The sequence below is a fragment of the Neomonachus schauinslandi genome, chromosome 9, assembly GCF_002201575.2.
Source record: "Neomonachus schauinslandi chromosome 9, ASM220157v2, whole genome shotgun sequence".
Taxonomy (NCBI): Eukaryota; Metazoa; Chordata; class Mammalia; order Carnivora; family Phocidae; genus Neomonachus; species Neomonachus schauinslandi.
In genome coordinates, this window is record NC_058411.1 from 103210817 (window position 1) to 103234318 (window position 23502).

The window sequence follows — 23502 nt, forward strand, 5'->3', positions numbered from 1 at the left end:
ACACAAAAGGAAACACTGAGAACAGCGTGGATCCTGGGTAGAGCCTCTATTTTGGATGAAGCTGATGTGTACATACCTCTCTAGGGGGTACTGGCAGTTTGTCCCAGAGTCCTAGCAACCGTGTTTTGCAGTGTAATATGGCCCCAGAGGCTTCAGCCGGTTTATCTGTCCTGATGCACCGCAGCTTTTTTCCTGAGAAGCACGTATCAGACCCCTGCTACGTTACGCTCTAGACTCAAGAGAGTAGTGGTAGAAAGCCGGTCCTGGTACAGGAATGAAAAACAGACCAACCACAACTTTAAATCAGTTTATTGACACAGTAACACAACACACTTGCCTCCCTGACACCCCCACCCCCATCTCACCCAATCTAGATCTCTCCCCCTTCCTCCCCCCTTAGAACAAGCTGTTCAGTGAAAACAGAAAAGGGCAGGCCACTTTTATACCCTCAGTCCCACCCCTAAGCCCTGTGGGGCAGGGGCTCAGGCACTACTCAGAACCTGTTGAGAGAGAGAGAGGAGGGGCAGTCAGCACTATACTCAGCCAGGCAGAGGCATCCAGTCCCTAAGAGCAGATTCCCACACGACCCCCAGGCCCTGAGTTGCTATTCCTCTTCCTCTCTGCTCTTTTGTGACCCTAGGAAGGAGACACCTTGGGGCCTGGGCCTGCAGCCAGGAGCAAGAACTGGCTTGATTTGAGAATTGGGAGTTTGGCTAGTGTTTTAAGGCCCAGGCACCCCAAAGAAAGCCCTGGTGGTGGGAGTGAACTTCAATGCCCCTATTTAAAATGCACTGATAACATTAAACAGATTAAGCCAGCTTAACCAAATGCCAGAGTAACACTAAGCTGTAAAGGAGGAGGGGGTCAGACCTGGTTTCTCCAGGCCAGACACAAACGCACACAGAGGAGTCCAGGTGGAGTGTCGAAAAACAAGGACACAGCCCAGGGGCCAAAAAGCCTATACTCAGGAGTCCCTGGGTTGAAAGGAAGCAAGGAAAGAAAATACACAAGTCTTAAAAACCAAAAAAGAAAGCCCAACAGTAGGGGAACCTGAGCCTGACAGTGCTGCCCACCAGCCCTCCAGGCCTTGCCCCTGGACCCGGACAGTCCCTCCCCCCATCTAGGCAATGTCCTCCCCTAGGCTAGACAGAGCACATCACACAGCGCAGTTTAAAAAGCTTCTAATGCCAGTTCATAAACATCTTCATTTACTATTGGTGATTACATGTGAATAATATGTTTATACTGTTCTTTATGGAAAACAATCTCAACGAGTCAACTCCGAGAACACAATAGGCAACCCTCACCCTGAGCCCCTCAGTGTCCTTCCCTAGACAGCAAGGAGCCCCCTCCTCTGTCCCAGGGCTGCCTAACTTCCCCTCTTCCCCCACTGTGGCTCTTGGGCAAAGCATCCTCTATGACCATTAGTCCTCATCGGACAAGTTCTGGTCCAGGGGGTAAACCATGAACATCACATCTGGCCGAGAGGGAACACAGGGATGGCCTGGACGCACAATCTCAAAGCCCAAGAAGCTGAAGGTCTTCAGGAGTGGAGCTGCAGAAGAGTGTAAAAAGGATTCTGATAAGAAACACAAGGGTAGGTTCAAACCAAGGGAAAACAAAAAACCAAGATGGAATAAATAAGCACGAGGCCTTTACTAAAAGACCCTTCGGGCACTCCCACCCCTGTCATTTCCCAGAGTTTATATGGCAAATTCAAGAGCCCTACTTCACTGAATAGGGAGCCCCTTTTCCCCTCACTACTTCCCCACTGTCTAGGCAGTAGGTCTCAGGCTACTTTGATTCCTCACCTCTGTCTTCCCGGCCCTTCCTGAAGCAGATGAAGACGTAGTTCACTTTCATCTTCTCTTCAGCAAACTCTAGCAGTGCTAACAATCTGCCAGAAGCAAAGAAAACAACTCAGGCCTACTACCACCTCTCTAGACTTCCCACCCACCCAACCCTCCCTCAAAAAGCCTTCTCTGAGGCTTACAGCCAGCAATATAAATAGGGAACCTCCAGGGAGAGGCTTCCTATTTCAAGAGCCTGAAGTGCAGAAAAAAGCCACAATCCCAGAAAAAAATGTTACTGAATTCTCCCTTCCTGGAATAAGGGTTCTTCATCTGAAAAATACTAACCAACTTCACTAATGCAGTCACAAGATAGTATGGGGCCTAGGAAGAGAACCTGGTTTTTCAGTGGTCTTCCAAAGTTGCCAAGTTTGAGAACCACGGCCACTGGGACACTCTCTGGGCCCTAACACCGCCTAAAAGGATTTCCTCAAGAGAAAGGAGCAACTCAAGAGAACTCCGTCTTTAGTAGGACTGTTTCTTACACACCTGGCTGCCTTGGAGGGCCTCGCCCAATCCAATGAAATCCTACTGTAGCTCAAAGCTTCCTGCCCTTTTGAACTGCATCACTGTATGGCGGCTGAAGGGGGATTTGATGTCTGCTGAGAAGAGTGAACCATGGGGCAATTAAATGACGGGGATTTGGTTAATGTGATAACGATCTCCCTTAATTATAACGTACGGCAGGCCTGTTTTACTGGCTAAAAATAACCTGTTACGAACTGGTATCTGCTTGGGAAACCTAGAACCAGGGAAGAAGGCAGACCCTCTGTTCATCTGCTGGCCCCAACAAGCATATGCCCTTCTCTGGAATGGGCCCTCCTTCCCCTTCCCCAGCACCTGCTCCTTACCCTTCTTTGCTCCCATCAGCTAATAATCCATCTGGGATTTCTACAAACAGGCTCTGGCTGGACAGGACTGCATCCCAGGAAGAGACTTTCACCTCGGTGACCTCATACTGGAAGTGGACAATGTGAGGTTTTCCATCGTTCACAGGGAGGTCCTGGGTCACAGTGAGCTTCTCGTCCTGGGAGGAGATCAGGTCAGAGGACCAGGTCACTACTGCTCTGGCCACATCCCAGGCTCCCTAACCTAGGTGGTCCTGGGAGTCCTCTTGGGCCAATCTCAGGGTAGTATGGGATGAAGGACACACTGAAAATGTAGAGCCGCATGCTGGCTAAATGGAGCCATCCATCACTCGTCAGGCACAAAGACAAGCTGATGACAGCTACAAGTCAGCATGATGGGAAGGGAAATACTTACCAAGTGTCCACTAGATGCCAAGTACTGTGTAAGGTGCTTTCCCATTTTTCAAGCCACCAGAAACATCTGAGCTAGTTATTAATACCCCCATTTTAAATCTGAGATGCTAGGGGCTCAGAACAATTAAGCAACAGACCCGAATCTCCATAGCTAGTAAATGGCAGAGTTGATATTCAGACAAGGTCTCCCTGACTCTAAACCCATGTGTGTCCCCCGAACACCAAGCTCTTTCGCTTCTCTCTCTGAAAGAGAAACATTAGAAACAAAGCGAATATATGTGAGGGCCTAGCTGGGGCCCAGCTCAACCAAAGCCTGCTTCCAGGTAGACTACAAGTCCATGTTGTCTCCCCTGTGCACAACCTCAAGAGGCCAGAACTCAGCCACCCTGCTACCCTTCAATGCCAATCTTGGGGAGAAGCTAAGCCAACTTTTGGGCCTCAATCACAGGAGATTAAAGGGCAGCAAAGGACTGGCTGCCCCAGCCCAGATCATTCTTAGGGCAGATGGCCAGCATTCTCTAAAGCTCCTGGGATGTACCCTATGCTGCCAGAATGACAGATGATGGAGATGCAAAGCCCCTTCTCCTGTCCCCCCACCCCCCACCCCCCTCTATCCAGCCCAACCCCAATCAGGCCAGTAAGGGATGGAAAATCAGAATGCCTGAGTCGTGGAAAACTGCTCCTCCTGGCCCTTAGTATTTCTCAAGAGAAAATGAGGAATCACACCAAAAGAGTTCTTGCACCCCTCCCATTCATCTGAGTTCTTCCCACTCAGGACCCTGAACTGGCACTGAAGTGCTGACCACCAAGCTAAGAAGATGGCAGTGTCTGTTTGCTGCCGATCTCCTCCTCCTAGTACTCCCCACAACCACAGAGCAGCCTCATCTGAAAGAGTCCTTCCGGATTCCCCCACTGGCCCGGCCTAAGAGAAGACTCAAGAAGGCAATTACTACCCTTAAGCAGCAGCTGAGTGGAATCTTCCGACAGCCCTGCTCCAAGCCTTCCACCCCGGAGTCCTCCTTACCTTATATATTAGAGCTGAGAGAGAAGGATCCCTGCCGCCCCCTCGCCCACCGGGGATCTTCGACAGTGGGTGAGGGGCATCAGGAGCACCACAGAGGCCCCGGAACAATGTGCCTGCAGCACTGGAGCTGGGGACAGTTACTCAAAGGCAAAATACTACTGCAAAAGACAGAGAAGGTGAGACAGTAAACGCCGGGGCTTAAAAATTTAACACAACATCCCACTCCAACCTCTGCCCTGGCTCTCCAGAAACAAGTGTTCTAAAGCTACACCACTGCCCCCGCCAATCCTTTCAGCTTCCAGACCTACTTCTGTGCTCTTCCAGCGCACCCACCACCCTGCAGAAAGCAGAGGGAGCCCAGCTGGGCATATCTGACCCGAGGAACACCTGCTCGACATCAAACAAATCTGTGACACTGACAAGCCCTGAAAGGAACCAGATCCTGGCATGCCTTCAAGGCCTTAGCACCCTGTCCCCCAGTCCCCTTCCTTATTCTACCAGTACTTCAACAACCTATGAGGCAATCTCAAAACCTACACAGTCCCTTCCAGCTGGAGAGGCATATGGGCCTCAAGAGATCACATGGGCTGGGTACCATGTCCCTGAGGAACTCTCAAGGCCACTTTTCCAATGATGGCTTCCTCCCCAATCTAAACAAAAGACCTGGACAAGAAATCAATAACCCAAATCTCTCCAGGGTCAAGAACTGAATTAAATCCAGGGATCTGGCTCTCAGAGAAGAAATGTACTACCGTACAGAGTATTATGGTCTGAGTTTGTCCCTGGTATGCCACCAAATGTTGGGCTTCCTTGCCCTCTTTTGCTACAATCTGACCTGGGCATAGGAGTTTAGGTAACACTGATGTGAGCAGAATGGACACTCAGGCGCACGTGTATCACGGAGAAGGAATAATTGCTGGGAACTGAGTAAGGAAGCCAATAATCAGATGGATTACAGAGGGTGAAAAGCTCCTGAAGGAGCTCCCTGTCACCTCCAGGTGTGTGCCCTTACTGCCACCATGATATTTAGGTGGACCCACTGCCTTCTTTGAATCTTGATTTAGTGGTTCCTGAGGCTGAGCTGTAGCTCACCTCACAGGCCAACAGCAAGTGAAGCAGGGCAGGAAGTGATGCACGTGCTCCACGAGTCGGCAACAGGCCTGTCCCATGACCCCAACAGCCCAGCCTCCAGGCGGCTGAACGCGATGGATACCATACGGGAGGCCGCCGCAGGGGTGTGCTAGCGCCCGCTCACACAACTGAGCCGGTATCTCCCCAACTGTGTGTTTACTGATGTCACGTTGGTAGCTTACGGGCCACAGGGGAAATATTTACACCACAGAAATCAGCAAATGACATAAATCACGGTTTTTTTTTTTTTTTTTTTTCCTGAAAGCCAGTTGTAGTAAGATGCAAGGCACCATTCTTCACACTTTTTGCTTTATGTGGCATGGCACGCCAGACTTGAGTTCCTCACTTGGGCTCAGAGTGATAAAACTGAACTCACACCTAAAATGGCAATGGTACAATAACCAAAGGGGCATCCAACTAAGATCCTCAGTACTAAGAGGCCTGTGTGAGCATTCCAGCTGAGACAGGAAGTCCAAACCCATCACTGCTCTAGCTTGGCTCCTTTCTCTCAAGGATTTCAACCAGGGGCCTGAAATTACACTTAGAAATTTCACTGCAGGGCACCTGGATGGCTCAGTCAGTTAAGCATCCAACTCTTGATTTCAGCTTAGGTCAGGCTCTCAGGGTCCTGAGCTCAAGCCCCGTGTTGGGTTCCACGCTCAGAGGCGAGTCTGCCCAAGATTCTCTCCCTCTGCCCCTCCCATGGCTCACGCTCATGCACACACACTCTCTCAAATAAATAAAATAAATCCTTAAAAAAATTTTTTTCACTGGGAGATGCCATCAACACTGCCCTGGAACAGCATAAAAAACAGATGCACCACCTCCTGCCTCCTCTGGAAAGCCTCAGGCCATCCTCATCTCCCCCGCTCTTAGCCTCACCAACACCAACCAGCAGAAGGGGCATGACTGAGGACTATGTTGTTTTCAAGGAGGAATTTATTTTCTACTAGGGACAATAAACTATTATCATCCCCCCGTTCCAATGTGTTAAGGGACAGAATAATAGTGCCTGGGCCAGAAAAAATTAAGGGGGGCTTCCGTAAGCAAAGGTGTATATACACCCCCCCCCCCCACACACACACACACACACAGGTATGGTTCTGTTCCCATTCCCTAGTGACAACTATGAGCCTCCGTTGAGGTTCTTGTAAACACCAGGAACGCTGGGCCACTGAAGAAAGCTGGCTTGCAATGTATTGGTCAGTGGAACTACCCAAGAACTGGGCAGACTTCTCCTCTGGGGTAGACGGATGAGATATAGCCCTTGTATACCAGAATTGCATGGGTTCACAAAACCACCAGATCTCCAAGGCCCTTGCAGTTCTAGAATTCTAGTGCTAACCTCAGACTCCTACTTCCAAGGAAATTATTCCTCCCTAGTCTTTGGATGAGAGAGCTACCTTCCACCTGATGGGCATTCCAACCACCATCTTCATTCTGAGCTAATTTTTACTTGCAAACAGCAGAAGCAATGGGGCCAACCTACTAGAAAAATCAGAGTAAGGTGGATTTTCCTTTTTTTAGATCCAGAATCCCCTTTGTCTTCCTAGAAATAATCCCTAGGGCCTGGTCTGAACAAATTCAGTTCAAGCCCCACAGTGGGCATAGAGATTAATTTAAAAAAAATAAAATCTAAAAAACAAAAAACCAACAACTCCAGCACTAATCTATGTGCTCACTCCTCTTGAAGTAAATGCAAGAAGTCTATTCCATGGTAACAAATCATTTACTTCCCCACTCTTGTACACAAGGATCCTGGAAACTCCTCCTCCTCCCAATAAAGTCTGCACATGAGCAAGTGTATGAATGAGAGTGGAAGGGTGTTTTGGGCCCCACCCTAGGATCCACTTCCAGTTCCCTAAGAGAAACAGCTAGGGTTTAGGATAAACTTAGTAGACTGGAGATCACAATCAACAATTATCTTCATCGTCCATCATAATGGATCTGCTTTCCATTATTTGCTGTGAATGGCAAATTGCTTCTCTTTCAAAAAAACCTGTCATTTCTGAAGTGAGAAGGACAGGGAGATGGGTACATATGTGGTGGTTAAAGAAATTAAGGGTCATGAACAGTAATCAGGCAAGGAAAATAAATACAAGGCACCTTGTCACTATTTGTAGATGACATGCTATTATATATAGAAAACCTCAACAGCTCCACCAAAAACCTATGAGAATAAATCAATTTAGTAAGGTTGTAGAATACAAAATCAATTTATAAAAATCTGTTGCATTTATATACACGAACAACAAACTACCAGAAGGAGAAATTAAGAAAACAATCCCATTTACAATTCCATTATAAAAATAAATAAATAAAGAATACTTAGGACTACATTGAACCAAGGAAGTAAAAAAACCTGTACTCTGAAAACTGTTAAGACACTGATGAAAGAAACTAAAGATACAAATGCAAAGATATACCATGACATGAACTGGAAGAATACTGTTACGTCCATACCACCCAAAGCAATCTAAAGACTTCAGGGCAATCCCTATCAAAATACCAATGGCATTTTTCACAGAACTTGAACAAATAATCCTAAAGTTTGTATGATGCCACAAAAGAGCCCAAATAGCCAAAGCAATCTTGAGAAACAACAAAGCTGAAGGTATCACCCTCTCAGATTTTAAAGTATACTACAAAGTTACAGTATTCAAAACAGTATGGTATTGGCACAGACACATAGATCAATGGAATATAATAGAGCCTAGAAATAAAACCATACACATATGTTCCATTAATCTACGACAAAGGAGGAAAGAATATACAATGGGGAAAAGACAGTCTCTTCAAAAAATGGTGCCGGGAAAACTAGGCAGCTATATGCAAAAATAAAACTGGACCACTTTCTCACACCATACACAAAACTAAATTCAAGATGGATTAAAGACTTAAATGTAAAACCTGAAACCATAAAACACCTGGTATGGTTCATCAGTCTTAGCACTATTTTTTTGGATCTTTCTCCTTAGGCAAGGAAAACAAAAACAAAAATAAGCAAATGGGACTACACAGAACTAAAAAGCTTGCAAAGGGAACGGAACAAAAAGGTAACCAAATGAATGGAAGAAGATATTCGCAAATGATATTATCCAATAAGGGATTACATCCAAAAAATATATTAAAAAAAAAACCCTCATACAAGGGTGCCTGGCTGGCTCAGTCGGCGGAGCATGTGACTCTTGATCTCAGGGTCATTCAGCTCGAGCCCCACAGTGGGTGTAGAGCTTAATTTAAAACAATAAAATCTAAAAAAAAACCAACAACTCATACAATTCAGTATCAAAGAACAATCTGATTGGGGCACCTGGTCGGCTCAGTCGTTAAAAGAGTCTGCCTTCGGCTCAGGTCATGATCCCAGGGTCCTGGGATCCAGCCCCGCATCGGGCTCCCTGCTGGGAGGGAAGCCTGCTTCTCCCTATCCCACTCCCACTGCTTGTGTTCCCTCTCTCGCTGTATCTCTCTCTGTCAAATAAATAAATATTAAATAAACAAAAAAAAATCTGATTAAAAAATGGGCAGAGGAGGGGCACCTGGGTGGTTCAGCTGGTTGAGCATCCAGCTTTTTTTTTTTTTTTAAAGATTTTATTTATTTGAGAGAGAGAATGAGAGACAGCACAAGAGAGAAGAGGGTCAGAGGGAGAAGCAGACCCCCCGCTGAGCAGGGAGCCCGATGCGGGACTTGATCCCAGGACTCCAGGATCATGACCTGAGCCGAAGGCAGCCGCTTAACCAACTGAGCCACCCAGGTGCCCAGAGGATCCAACGCTTGATTTCAGCTCAGGTCATGATCTCAGGGTCCTGGGATCGAGCCCCGCCCACATCGGGCTCTGCACTCAATGGCGAGTCTGCTTGAGGATTTCTCTCCCTTTCCCTCTGCTCCTACCCCCACTCATGGGCTCTAAAATAAATAAATAAACCTTAAAAAAAGAAAAAAAAAAGAGCAGAGGATCTCAAGACATGTCATATATCAAAGAAGACATAAATAGCCAACATGCATGTGAAAAGATGCTCAACATCACTAATCATCAGGGAGATGCAAATCAAAACCACAGTGATACATCATTTCATACATGTCACAATGGCTAGTATCAAAATGACAAGAAATAACAAGTGCTGGTGGCTCAGTCAGTTGAGCAGCCAATTCTTTTGGTTTTGGCTCACATCATGATCTCAGGGTCATGAGGCTGGGTCCCGAGACACTCTCTCTCTCTCTCCCCCGCCCCGCCTCTCTCACCCCCTTCTCTTAAAAAAAAAAAGAAAGAAAGAAATGGGGCGCCTGGGTGGCTCAGTCATTGGGCGTCTGCCTTCAGCTCAGGTCATGATCCCAGAGTCTTGGGATTGAGCCCCGCATTGGGCTCCCTGCTCGGCAAGAGGCCTGCTTCTCCCTCTCCCACTCCCCCTGCTTGTGTTCCCTCTCTCGCTGTCTCTGTCAAATAAATAATCTTAAAAAAAAAAAAAAAAGAAAAAAGGAAGGAAATAACAAGTGTTGGTGAGGATGCGGAGAAAGGGGAACCCTCCTACACTGCTGGTGGGAATGCAAACTGGTGCAGCCGCTGTGGAAAACAGTATGGAGGTTCCTCAAACAATTAAAAGTAGAACTACCATACGATCCAGCAAGTCCACTTCTAGGTATTTATCTGAAAAAAATGAAAACACTTTCAAGAAGATATACATACCCTTATGTTCATCACAGCAGTAATTATGATAGCCAAGATACAGAAGCAACTTAACTGTCCATCAATATATGAATGGGTAAGAACGTGGTATATATACACAATGGTATACTACTCGGCCATAAAAAAGAACGAAATCTTGCCATTTGTGAGAACTATGGATAAACCTAAAGGGCATTATGCTAAGTGAAATAAGTCAGAGGAAGACGAATACTTTATGATTTCACTTATGTGTGGAATCTAAAGGAACAAAACAAACAAAACAGAAACAGACTTACAGATAGAGAACAAACTGATGGTTGCCAGAGGATGAAATACGTGAAAAGGACTAAGAGGTACAATCCTCCATTTACAAAATAAATAAGACATGTAATGTAGGACACAGGGAATATAGTCAATAATATCCTAACAACTTTGTATGGTGACACATGGTACCCTTTTGTAATGTATGTAATTATTGAATCACACTATGTTGTATGCCTGAAACTAATACAACATAGTATGTCAGTTACAATTAAAAAAAGAAAGAACAGGGGCACCTGGCGGGCTCAGTCGGTAGAGCATGTGACTCTTGATCTCAGGGTCATGAGTTCGAGCCCTACATTGGGTGCAGAGATTACTTAAAAATAAAAATAAAAAAAAGAATAGCCTTCTGTTCTTGTATTGACTTTAGTCTTCAAAATGGTATTGTGACAAAATACATGCCACCAATCTCAACAGAGAACAGTGAATCTTGCAGGAACTTTTGCACAGTGAAAGTGGCTTCTCAACACAGGTCCTTCTGTCAAAAGATCCAAACCAGATTTGGTTTCATATTCAGTTCAGTCTTGTTTCTACTGGCTCCAATGCCCAGCTTTTTCTATTCCTTCCTCACATCCTGCTCACTCCACTGGGGGGCAGGCATGGTTTAATCTTTACCACAAAAAGATGATTTAAGCAGCTCAGTCTAGAGCCGGAAAAGATCAGGCTCATTAAGAAGAATCAAATGTATCAGACTGAACCCAAACATCCAGCTGGGCTGGTCTTGCTTTTGAAGAAAAAAAATACACCATGCTGGAAATGAAGGTGTCAAATATCCAAGTTAGTTCAGAAGAGAGATGCGAGATTAGAGCCTGTTAGTGCCTCTTATTTTCTCAGTTGTTATCAGACATGCCCCTGGAAACACATCTCAGGATACGTATGAATGTTACCGACATACCACATCCTCCCGCCCCTAAGTCAAAGCATTCTGTGAAACTGTTGTCTGAAATGCCCTTAGCAAGTTATAATTTCATACACTGGCTACAGACAGGCAGTGTATGCAGCAGATATATTCCTGGGGAGTGCTGCTGGTAAATCAAATTTTTATAATTCAAATCCTATTTTTAAATCTCTACGATGCTTACTATTTAAAGGAAGTACTTTTAAATCTCTTGATAGAGTAAAGGATCTCCTGTTAAAGAATCACTTACGTTGACTTTATGTCAGTTTTGATTTTTATATTTAGTGTGCTCAAAGCAGGGGACGGCCTGCTACATAGAGATTTAATATAATTCTGTGGCTAACTTCCATTCAGCTACATCTAACAAATATGTGAATTCATATTCTCCTTGATAAACTTTTGATCACATTTCACTTTAATCAAAGTGGCCTAAGCTTGCACCCTTTCTCTCTGGTTTCCATTACCTGTCAGGGGAGGGTCAGATGGCCTTGGTATTACCTACCTCGTGGTATCAAGCGAAAAGACATAAAAACCACATTCCCAAGCATTCTACATTTATTCCCCTCTTTCAACCTCTTCTGATCCATTCCTGTCTCAGGCTCTACCTCATAAAACACTCTCTAGGCCCAGACTTCCCTCACACAGGCTGCTTTTTACTTAGACTAGAAAGGTTTCTGATGACTAATCCCTATGCAGAGGGACCAATCCAGGGCTGCCATCACATTTAGCTGAGAAATAGGAAGAAAGGTAGGAGGTGATGGCCACCTCCAGTCTAGTGAGACCATAGAGGCTGATTTCCAGCTGCCAGTTCCCTTCCCATATGAGAAAGGGACCCTGGTCAGACGCCAGGCATAAGTCACTTCTCTAGGGCTGTTCTGTGTGCCAAAGGGAGTCTACTTGCTAAGCACAATTATAAAGAAAATGACGTCACCACTCTGAATCACAGACTGAAAGCAAAACTGGGTTTTGGTTGATTCTCCACAAGAAACACGCCTGTGGTGGCAGCTAGAATATCCGCCTCTGAGGTCTGTTTATCTTATTACACAACTGATATTGGTACATCTTCTGCCAAAGGTAGGCATAACCACGTAGGCTACAGAGGTGGATGGATAGCAAGGTACTCATGCTTTAAAATTAGACCTTCATTTTACAATTTAAGTACCTTGATCTAGTTTGTATAGTAAACTCTCATCCAGTTCCAGCCTCTCGTCCCAGGACAGAATGAGTTCATTGTTAATATAGTATCAAAGGCCTAGGAGATTTTCTTAAGGTTTATCTTATACAAAGCACTTTATTCTGCTGCTAACAGAAAACTACCTGTTTTGTTCACTTCAAGCAACAAAATTCTTGCTCACCGACTTGGCTATTTCTGGTTTATAGCTTTCAATTAGGCTTCACAGCCTTCCGAGTCATGGCACCAACTTGAATTAACACTGCATACTGTTTCAAAAAGGGATGAATTACTTTTTTTTTCTAGAAATGCACATATGTAACATCCTCTACCCCACTCCTCAGTCCCCCTTTTTATATTTCTGAGCAGCTCTGAAGCTAAATTTGGATTTCTTGGCAGAGTGAGGAATTACTATTATTAGTCCACACTGCTTTCTGAAGCATACCTCCAATTTGGGGGGGGGGATTCCCAACTGTACTAGGAGTCTGTCTCTCTCTGTGGAATGACCTTGAAGGTACATGGTAGGAAAACTTGCTCTCCCCACTATCCCACACCTGACAAGCCATAGTGCCAATAAATAAGGAATAACCAAAACCATATCTTTGGGGGGAGAGAAAGAAATACCATTACCAAGGAACCATTCTGTGAAGATACTCAGGGTAGGTCTGATGTGCTCATGTGCTCTGTCCACCCCCAAGAGGAAAGACCTGTAGAACCAAATGCTTCTCAAAGCCCATCAGACAAAGATTGATTATAATATGGATATAAAGCCAGGGCAAGCTCTTCTCCACATAATGTACTGTCACAAGGTACTAAGCCGACCCTAGACAGATACTGTCTTCCTGCCCCCGCAAATTCAGGGAGAGAAAGTCCATGAAGTTTGATTTCCTTGGATTTAAGCCTCATGTTCAAAAATCGTAATAAAAGTGCTTGTTCCTTTGTCTTCTTCCCTCCCCCACCATCAGGAATTTTGACAATCTGGAGGTACTAATGGGAACAAAACTGGAAAGGAAGAGCTTTGTTTTCAAATCATACTACCAGCTCCTCTGCAACTATTTCTTCCAGGAAACCAAGCCTCCACCTCTTGAGTATTTCACTGGAGCCAGGGAAGCTAGAGAGCCCATCCCCCACCCAATGAGAGCTACACTAGCCAGCTCCCCCTCCCCTCTGCGGATACAAAACACCAAGCACACAGACTGGGAAGAACATCCGGCTCTTATCGGAATCCCTAGTTAGGGCTCTACCAGGATCCTTTTAGAAAGTTAGGGGCAGGCCAGAGAAGGCTGGGAAACATGTTATGGAAACAGGATTGCCATAACTCAAAGAAACGAGACACCCTGTACACACTGCCCCGCCCCACCCCCAGGCCAAAGTGGAAGAGCCTGATCCAAGGCCTTGCTCCTGCCCAGGCCCCGGCAGGCCAGCTGGCTCCTCCCTCCACCTGCCTTTCATACAGCCAAGCCCCTCAAATTACCAACACACTAAGCAAGGGCCCTGGAGACAAGCAAGCCTGTTTTGCCACTTAGGAAGCTGGAAGGAATCTTAAATCAAGCAAACCCAACCCCCTCTTTTTACATGGAAGCACACTAGCTAAGCCAGAACTAGAACTCAAGTCTCACAACCTCATAGTCAATGAAGACCCTTATGTGTTGGTTCCAAGTGCCTGCAAAAGACTTGGCACCAAACCAACTCAGTCCAGAAGACTCCAGAGAATGCCTGCTGAGACCACACCACCTTCCAAACCCCACTGTGGAGACAAAAACATAGGAAAGAAAATCCATCTCATATACCCTTTTTGTGGATTTTCCTGTAGGTTCCTTTGGTTCCCTCCACCCCTGCACTTCATCCTGTCCTCTCTCATACCTACTGTCTTATCCTCATTACACCCAGCTTTACCACAAGCAACACCTTTGTCATCCAGCACCATCCAAGTATATATCCACGTCCACCTCCTCAGCTCCAGAGGGGCTGGGTAGAGAAGATGTAATAAAAGCAGGGACTGCAAAGGGACATGAACATTGACAGTCTCAGAAAAGGAAAACAGAATGGGCTTGTAGGTGAAGAAAGTTGAGAGGTAGGGGTAATGGGTCAAATACAACCGTAACAAACCAGAAAACAAGGAGTGAATTTTCTTTCTGCATATAGGGAAGAAATGGAGGTGTGTGGGCTAGATAAGAGTCTGAGAATGAAAATGGCTAATGGCTGAGAACAGAGTAACTCAAGGTAGGAGAACTTAAGAGGCTGTTGTGGGTATCCTGGGTATTTCTGGACAGTACCAGAGAAAGAAAGACTAAGAAAGCCCTGAAGGAAACAAGGCCCTTTTCAGTAGAGAAAGAGCTGACACTAAAGAAATACGATGGGAAAGGTCTTTGGGGGGGGAGGGGGGTGGAGGGAAGAAGGCAGTGGTTCTTATCCCTGACTGCACATTACAAAGAATTACCCAGAGAGCTTTAAAAATATATACTAATAACCAGGCCCCACCCTAGGCCAATTACAACAGATCTTTCAAGGTGGGGTCCAGGTGATTGATTTTTCAGACGTGCAGCCAAGGTTGAGAAACACTGAGATACAAGAAAAGCTAAAAACCCAGCGGGACTATTTAAGGATGGTGCTGCTAAAGGACTGGGAAATGGCAAGTTAGAGACCATCTTAAAGAGAACGGAGCCCAAGTTTGCTTGAATGGCAGGTAGAGCCCCACAGGGGGGGGTTAAAAGCAGTAAGGAAGGATACATTTGTAAAAGGAACTACAGACTAGCTCTGGACAGACCACCACATAATTTAAGGAGGATCTGCAGGGAACAGATCTGCTTGCAAAACAATGAGGCCCAAGTGTGGAGCAGAGGCCCTAAGGCCAAATCTGGGGACAAAGGGTCCCGTGTGGAAAACTAAATGAGCTTCAGGCTTATTTTGGAAGGGACAGCAACAAGTCTAGGGGGGAAAATTAGACCCAAATTGTAAATGGAAGTCATTCTGATGTAGAAAAAGCAACTAGGGTTAAAAATTGTGAGGAATCAGGATTATGGAACAGTTTCCCAGAGTTTGGGGCAGAAACACCAGGTATGTCTGAAGAAGAGATGGATGACAACAAGAGCTGCCTTGGGAAAAAGAGAGCAAGAGAGAGGAAAGCTGAGTGATCATTTCTGCCTAGTTTGGGCAGGGGAAATAAGTAGGAGGCAAGTTTAGAAAACCACTGGTGCTGTTTCAGAAAGATGTGCAGCCTTTCTCTCCAATTAATGGAGAAGACTGGGGTCAGGTTTTGAGGAAGGAAACTTGCAAAGGCCCAGTATCCAGAGTATGGGGCCTGATTTTTAGGCACTGGGAAAAAGAGCGAAGTACAGGGAAAGAGAGTAGGCCTTCAATAGAAGCAGCGTGGGCTGAGTTCTGAGATCTAATGATCTAAACATGGGATTCAATTAGGGAAAAATAAGAGTAAAGAGGAGTTCCAGCTGAGAGAAAGTGTTTAGAGGGTAGCAGTGTTCAGAAGAGTGTTGGGGGAACCTCACTAGGGGAATAGGATGGCAAACTGGAGTCAAGTCCAAAGTGAGAAATAAAAGGAAGAAGGTTGGGAGACAGGGAAAACGAGGCCTAACTGAGAAAGGGGTGTCGAGGGAGGAAAGATGGGAAAAGATGAAGCAGGAGTAAGGGACCAAAGGGACAGCTGGGCATCACTGTAAAAACTATTAGGCCTAAGAAAACGGGGGAGGGGAAGGGAGAAGGGTAATGAGTCCAGTTGAGAGCTGAAGGTTGGAGCCTGACTGGGGGAGGGGCGGCAGTGATAAGAGAGGGATTTGGTTGGAGGATGCAGTTTCAAGGGAAGAGATTCAAAGGGAAGGGTTATGTGACTTAAAGGGGGGAGGAAGAAAGACTTGGGGAAAATGGGAAATAATCTGGGGAATCTGGATGAGGGAACAGCCCATGTTTGGGGAAAGGGGCACCGTCCGACGGGACTTAAAGGAAATAGGGACTTGATTGGAAGACTGGGTCCTGGCTTGAGGGGGGGCTTTGCGGGAGCAGGAGGCCCGGATGAGGGGGATGGGCCGGGCTGGAGGGAGGGGGCTAAAGGGCGGAAGGAGGCCCCGTTGCGGGGCTGGGGACTTGGACAGGGGTGGCTGAAGTGGGGAAGGGACCCAGTGGGGGGCGGACAGGCCCCGCTGTGGGGGCTGGAACCGGCCGGGGGTTGGGGAAGGCCCTCTGGAGCAGATGAGGGGAGGATGGGGGCGGGGAGCCTGGGCCGGGCCGTTACCTGTCCTGGGTGTTTATCATCCTCGGCGGCTCTGCTCAGGGTGGGAGGAGGCGGCGCAGGGAGTGGGTAGGTGGATGAGAGGGTGGGTGTGGGGTCGCGCGCGCGCGGGGCCGATCTCTGCGGGCTAAGTCCCTGTCAGGCCGCGGGCCCAGAGCCCTCCTCCTGCCTCAGCGAGCGCCTGCCTCCAACTGACCCTCCCCGGCCGCCGCCGACGCCGCCGCAACCGCCCCGCCCCCGGTGCCTCATCTGCATAGCCCCACCCCAGCGCCGCACGGTGTCCTGGGAAACTGGGGCCCACAACAAAGGGCAAAGCCCGGCCCCGCCTCCACGCAGGCGCACCAGGGTTTTGGCGGGGTGGGGGGGCAGGGGTCTGGAGGAGAAGCGGCCTTTGCGGGTGGCTGTGGTTGTGGCAGTGGTTTTAGTTGTGCGGCACGAAGACGCGTTGTATTTCAAGTAGAGTTTTCTGAGCATTGACCCAACCTAGTGCTCGTCCCTAACCCTCGTTTGCGTGGGGCCAAGCAGGGGTGTGTCATTTGTAAGCCCTGGGAGGATATATTATTATAAAAAACAAAATCAAATCTAAGAGTAGTACGCACATATTAGCGCCATTCCCAGACTGAGCCCAGGTTCACAGATCTCAGTTACGTCAGCTCATAATGCAGATCAATAACCTCAGCGGCCAGCTGAGATAATAGTCTCTGCACCTGAGAGACATCTCAGGTCAATGGTCAAGGTCTGACACTGGCTGGTGGTCATCTGAAGCCAAATCTCTGTGGGTCAGGATCACAATCACCTGACAGCAGTGGTGGACGGCACCATGGCTAACTTGTTCACAGCTGCTTGAGATCACAATCACGCAAGTTTCACAGTCACCTCCATTCACTATCCCTGCTGGTCCTTATCACAGGTCAGTGACAACAGGCTACAATCACTGCACAGACCTCTCAGATCACAGTCATTGCAGGCCACAGACACAGGCACCTCAACACAATCTGTTCGTAGGCAATCCAGACCGCCAACAAGAGAGGTCACATTGTCTTAGCTCACAGTGGGGTGCCATCACCTCAAATCCCATTCATTCACTTATTCAACAAAAATCATTATTGAGCAGCTACTTACTATGTGCTCCAGACATGTGCCAGAGTCCAGGAATACTCAATGATCAATTAGGCAAAATTCCTGCCTCGGATGTCACAATCTAGTCAGAGGGAGAGACACTGAGAGGCTGAGGGAAGTAAATGTTCAAACTGAGAGAGACCACAGAGATAATAACTAGGGAATTATGGATGGCTTCACAGAAAGGGTGATCACAGTCACTCCAAATCAGAGGTCACTATGACTCCTAGTTCATTATAGCCCCAAATCACAAATGTCTCCCATTAGAATCTCAGGACACCATTACTCTACTTCACAAACAACATGCTTTCGATTTTTAGATGATGGGGATGCAGGGATGGAAGAAAGGTTGGAGCTATGAAACGAAGGCTTTTTCAGGAAAAATCAAAGTGGTAAATGATACCAGAACTGTCCAAATTATGGGGTGCCTGGTGATTCAGTCGGTTAAGCATCTGCCTTCAGCTCAGGTCATGATCCTGGGGTCCTGCTCAGCGGAGAGTTTGTTTCTCCCTCTCCCTCTGTCCCTCCATCCCCAACTGCACACACTTGCGCTCTCACACTCTCTCAAATAAATAAATAAAGCTTTAAAAAAAAAAAAAACTGCCCAGAATATGACTAGAGGCTCCCATACCATGGCTCACTTTAGATCCTCAAGTTTGTCCCCTTGGCTATCCTTACCTGCACTTCCAAGCTCAGGTCAGGAATGTTCTTACCTCAGTATATAGCAGAACTGAACAATGAAACCCAGCCCTGACCTACCCCATCTTGTAATCCGAGAGACCTGGAACTCAAAGGGAACTGGGATGGCTCATTTCTGCCAGGCCATCCCTGGACAAGCAACCTTTTGGCCTGAAGGACAGTTTTTGACCAATCAGCAAATATTAAGAACTCAGTACGTCAATAACAGGGACTATTTACTGAACATCATGCTAAAGCACTAATTTTTACAACAGCTCCCCATTCCCATTCCACAGATGAAAGGAAACCTCAGGGAGATTTTGCCAACTAATATATACTGAAGGCCTATGCATATCAAGCAAGTTAATTTATTTGCTCTAATTTAAAGCTACTGAGTGGTAGAGTTAGAATCTGGACCCCAGGGATGCCTGGGTGTCTCAGTCAGTTAAGCGTCTGCCTTCGGCTCAGGTCATGATCCCAGGATACTGGGATCGAGCCCCACCTCGGGCTGCCTGCTCAGTGAGGAGCCCGCTTCTCCCTCTGCCTGCCGCTCCCCCTGTTTGTGTGCTCACTCATGCTCTCTCTCTGACAAATAAATAAATAAAATCTTTAAAAAAAAAGAATTTGGACCCCAAGTTGCCTGACCCTGTACTTCGTCTGGATTTGCATGATAGAGGAATAAGAAGGTCTTTGCTACACCTCGCTATTTGGAGGAGTGACCATCCTGATGACCACTGACCAGCAAGTGAAAATGTCACAAAAATGGGAAGCCACCTTCCTCTGACTTGTGCTGTCCAATATGATAGCCACTAGCCACATGTGGCTATTTAAACTTGAATTAATTAAAATGATAAGGTTAAAAATTTAGCCTCTCGATCCCATGCACCACATTTCATGTGCTGAATAATCACATGTGGCTAGTGTTTACAGTGCAGATTTTCCATCAACACAAAAAGTTCTGGACAGCACTGTATCCTGTCATTCCCCTATCCCGATTTACCTCAGCCATCACCACAGGTTTGAGTTCCTTCTCATTTAGTATCACCTCCATCCTTGTCCTCCCACTGGCGAGATGCTTCCAGCTCCCTGCCCTCAGCCACGTCCTTCTTCTGTGCCCTCTGCAACCTGTGATCAGCAAATTCTGCCATATCCTCAGCCTTTTCTCAGGATGCTGCCTTCACCTCCTTGCCTTAACTGAAACTGTGCTATCCCCTGAGTACACTGAGGTTTTGGCAGCCCTCTTAAGTGAATGCTATTTTCCTTATTCTCCTGTACCTCAGAGTCAGGAAGTGAGTAAATATATTCCTCTCCCACCCCGAACACCATTTCTTTCTTCTTTTTTTTTAAATATTTTATTTATTTATTTGACAGAGAGAGACAGAGAGAGAGCACAAGCAGGGGGAGAGGGAGAAGCAGACTCCCTACCGAGCAGGGAGCCCGATGCGGGGCTCGATCCCAGGACCCTGGGATCATGACCTGAGCCGAAGGCAGCCGCTTAACGACTGAGCCACCCAGGCGCCCCCCGAACACCATTTCTAAACCAGTGCTTCCCCCACTCCTCCTACAAAGCCCCTGTCCCTTTGAAGCTTCACCATCTGGACATACCATCTTGGTTAATGTTATCAATCAACCTCCTGGTCGCTCACAGCCCATCATTTAGCTCTTGGCTCACTGGCCCTCTGTCCACCCTATATTTTGTTATATTTGGTGAGCTCCACATCCATGTGATGGCCTCTCCATCACTTCCCTGACCACCTCATCTCCAGCGATATTTTTCACACTCCACAGCAGCTGCTCACTCCTGTGGTCACACCCTCAACTTTGTCTTCACTAAGTCATTCCACTTCCAATATGGAGACTCTCCAGCCACAACCTTTTCCTTAATTAAGTCTCCCTCAACAATTCTTTGACTTTATCATGTGTTCTGATCCCTTGTCCTCACTAATGTCTCACTACTCATTAGACCCACTTTTCATGTTCCTTCTTTCTTACCTTCATTTCCATCATCCATTACTATAACCACTCTCTTGCCCTCTCTCCTCCAAGTGTGCTGGCCTGGGAAAACCCCTACTCTGGATAAATCCCCCATCTGCCTTCCCAGTGCTTTTGCTAGAGCAAAACCACACGTCCAGGCAGATTACCTTCACTTCATGTTCACAGTCCTAACCTCAAACAGATTCTCAACACTGCTTGGGAATGCCTATGACACTTCTCCAGTAAGTTTGCTTCTCCACTCTCCATAAAACCTCTCCCCTTTCATCTCAGCTGATGACACAGGTTCTTAAGTGTTTTTTTTCCAGTTGTACTGAGATACAATTAACATATAACATTGTATTCGTTTTGGCATACAACATGATGATTTGATGTGGAGCAATGTATTGCCCTAGCCTCTTCTGTTACTGAGGAAACAGAAATAAAAGGGAGCTTCCTCTCATTCCTAACACAACCCGCAAACCTATCTGCCTCTGCAACCTCCGGTTCTCTCCCTGCCTAGTACTCTGAGAAGTGTCCCCTCCCTTACAAGCCCACCACAGGAGCCCTGGGACCCACCCTCCCTCCACTTTTTAAGAACCTGGCTCCTACAATCTAATCTTGCCCATCAGCACATGAACATGCTCTCCAATCCTTGAAAATTAATATCACAGCCATTCTGGAAAACAATTTGGCAATTTCTTAGAAAATTAACCGAGCAGGGGCACCTGGGTGGCTCAGTCAGTTGAGCTTCTGACTCTTGATTTCGGCTCAGGTCATGATCTCAGGGTCGTGAGATCAAGCCCCGCGTCGGGCTCCATGCTGAGTACAGAGCCTCCTTGGGATTCTCTCTCTCTACTTCTCCCTCTGCCCCCGCCCCGGCTCCTGCTCTCTCTCTCTCAAATAAATAAATAAAACCTTAAAAAAAAAAAAAGCTAACTGCACAACTACCAGATGACCCAGGAATCGCACTCTTGGGCACTTGTTCCAGAGAAATGAAAACATCTTCACCTAAAAATTTGTGCATGTATGTTCACTGCAGCTTTATTCATAATTACCCAAAACTGGAACCAGCCCAGATGTCCTTCAGCAGGCAAATGATTAAACACAGTGTGGCACATCTCCACCACAGACTACTAGTCAGCCCTAAAAAGGGCTGAACTGTTGACTGATATGTGTAACAACTTGGATGAATTTCTTGGGAAGTATGCTGACTGGAAAAAGGTTCTATGCTGTATGATTCCACTTATATAACACTTGGAAATGACAATATTTTAGAAATAGAGGACAACTGAGTGACTGGCAGCGGTTTGGGATGGGATGGGGGAGGTGGGAAAGTGGGCTGGAGGTGGGCACAGTTATAAAAGGGCAACACTGACGGATGCTGGTGGTGACAGAACTGCTCAGCATCTTGATGCTAGGGGTAGACACCCGAACCTACACATGTGCTAAAACTGTATAAAACCAAACACACACAGGCACACACACAAATGAGAACAAGAAAAACTGGCAAAACCTGAAAAAGATAGGCAGACTGCATCACTGTCCACATCCTGGTTGTGATGTTATATACTACGGTTAGTTTTGCAAAACGTTACCATTGGAAAGAAACCGGACAAAGTGTAGGGGGCACCTGGGTGGCTCAGTCAGTTAAGCATCTGCCCTCGGCTCAGGTCATGATCTCAGGGTCCTGGGATCGAGCCCTGCATCGGGCCCTCTGCTCTACGGGGAGCCTGCTTCTCCCTCTCCCTCTGTCTGCCACTCCCCCTACTTGTGCTCTCTCTCTGTCAAATAAATAAATAAAATCTTAAAAAAAAGAAAGAAAGAAAGAAAGAAACTGGACAAAGTGTATAAGGGATCTCTTGTATTATTTCTTACAACTGCCTGTGATTCTGCAATTATCTCTATAAAATGTTCAGTTCGAGAAGAATATGATTATAATGTATTTAACAATAACACCAAAAAAGCTTTGAGTAGGGCACCTGGCTGGCTCAGTCAGTAGAGCATGCAACCCTTGATCTTGGGGTTGTGGATTTAAGCCCCATGTTGGACACAGAGCTTACTGTAAAAAAAAAAAAAAAGCTATGAGTTAGAAGAGTATTTCAGTCCCTAGGAACTGCTTTTGCAAGTATGACAGTCACAAACTCAAGGGAACAAAGAACAAAAACAGGTAAGTATGAGGAGGATATATGACAAGAGGTACGAAGGAGGCTAGAGGAGGAACCAGTGGACCCTGTTTAGGAAACCAGTGTCTGTAGGATCTCATTCAAAAAACTACATGGTGCTATGTGGCTTAGACAAATCTGAGCGTGGCCTCTGCCAGGCTGTATGACTTTAGACTAGTCATGTGGCTACTAAGGGCCTGTCTCTCCTCCGTGAAAAACAGGGGGCCACGGCACCCGCCCTCCAAGACTACCACGGGGATTAAATAAAATAATGTGTGTGAAAGTACCTAGGCCAGTGTCTAGAAGATGTTCCAGAAATATAAACTCAGTTCCAATTCTCTCTGAATAAAAATCTGCTCTCCAGAAAAAATCTGATAAAAACTAATTTATAATGATAAAATTCATGAGTGCTTACTGATGCTTGAAAAGAAAGGGAAAAAAATGAAAATTAAAAAAATAAAAATAAATAAAAAGAGGGGCGCCTGGGTGGCTCAGTTGGTTAAGTGTCTGCCTTTGGCTCAGGTTGTGATCTCGAGGTCCTGGGATAGAGACCCATATAGGGCTTCCTGCTCAGAGGGAAGCCTGCTTCTCCCTCTCCCTCTGCCACTCCCCCTGCTCATGCTCTTTCGCTCGCTCTCTCTCAAATAAAATTAAAAAAAAAAAGAAAGAGAGAGAGAGAGAGAAAAGAGAAATAAGAGAAAAAAACAACTTTCATTGATCACCTTTGGAAAATTCAAAGGAACCAACTCATTTTTCCAAAAATTGGTAAATAAAGGAAGAGAATCAAGGCAAGCATTTAACTTGCCTTTCTTATATGAACTGCACTTCAGGTTAACAAAATTGCTGATGTGGAATAATTACTCTGAAAACTGCTAAGAGTAAGAAACAAGCATTCAATCTGATTTTCATTACAAACATGCCTCAAGGTAACCAATCAGGTAATAAGAGAAGAAGGAATAATAGAACATCACCATTTTGTAAACCCTCACTGAAATCAAGATCACCAAT

General features: G+C 46.3%; 1 protein-coding gene across 1 annotated transcript in view; it reads right to left on the reverse strand.

The window, feature by feature from the left end:
* Positions 1 to 293: 293 nt before the first annotated feature.
* Positions 294 to 23502, reverse strand: part of OAZ2 (ornithine decarboxylase antizyme 2) — a 32788-nt gene continuing 9579 nt past the window's right edge. The window contains 5 exon segments of the mRNA XM_044918289.1: positions 294 to 1555; positions 1812 to 1897; positions 2702 to 2877; positions 4137 to 4217; positions 4219 to 4294. Coding sequence (XP_044774224.1) covers positions 1425 to 1555; positions 1812 to 1897; positions 2702 to 2877; positions 4137 to 4217; positions 4219 to 4294 — 550 coding nt within the window. The 3' untranslated portion in view covers positions 294 to 1424.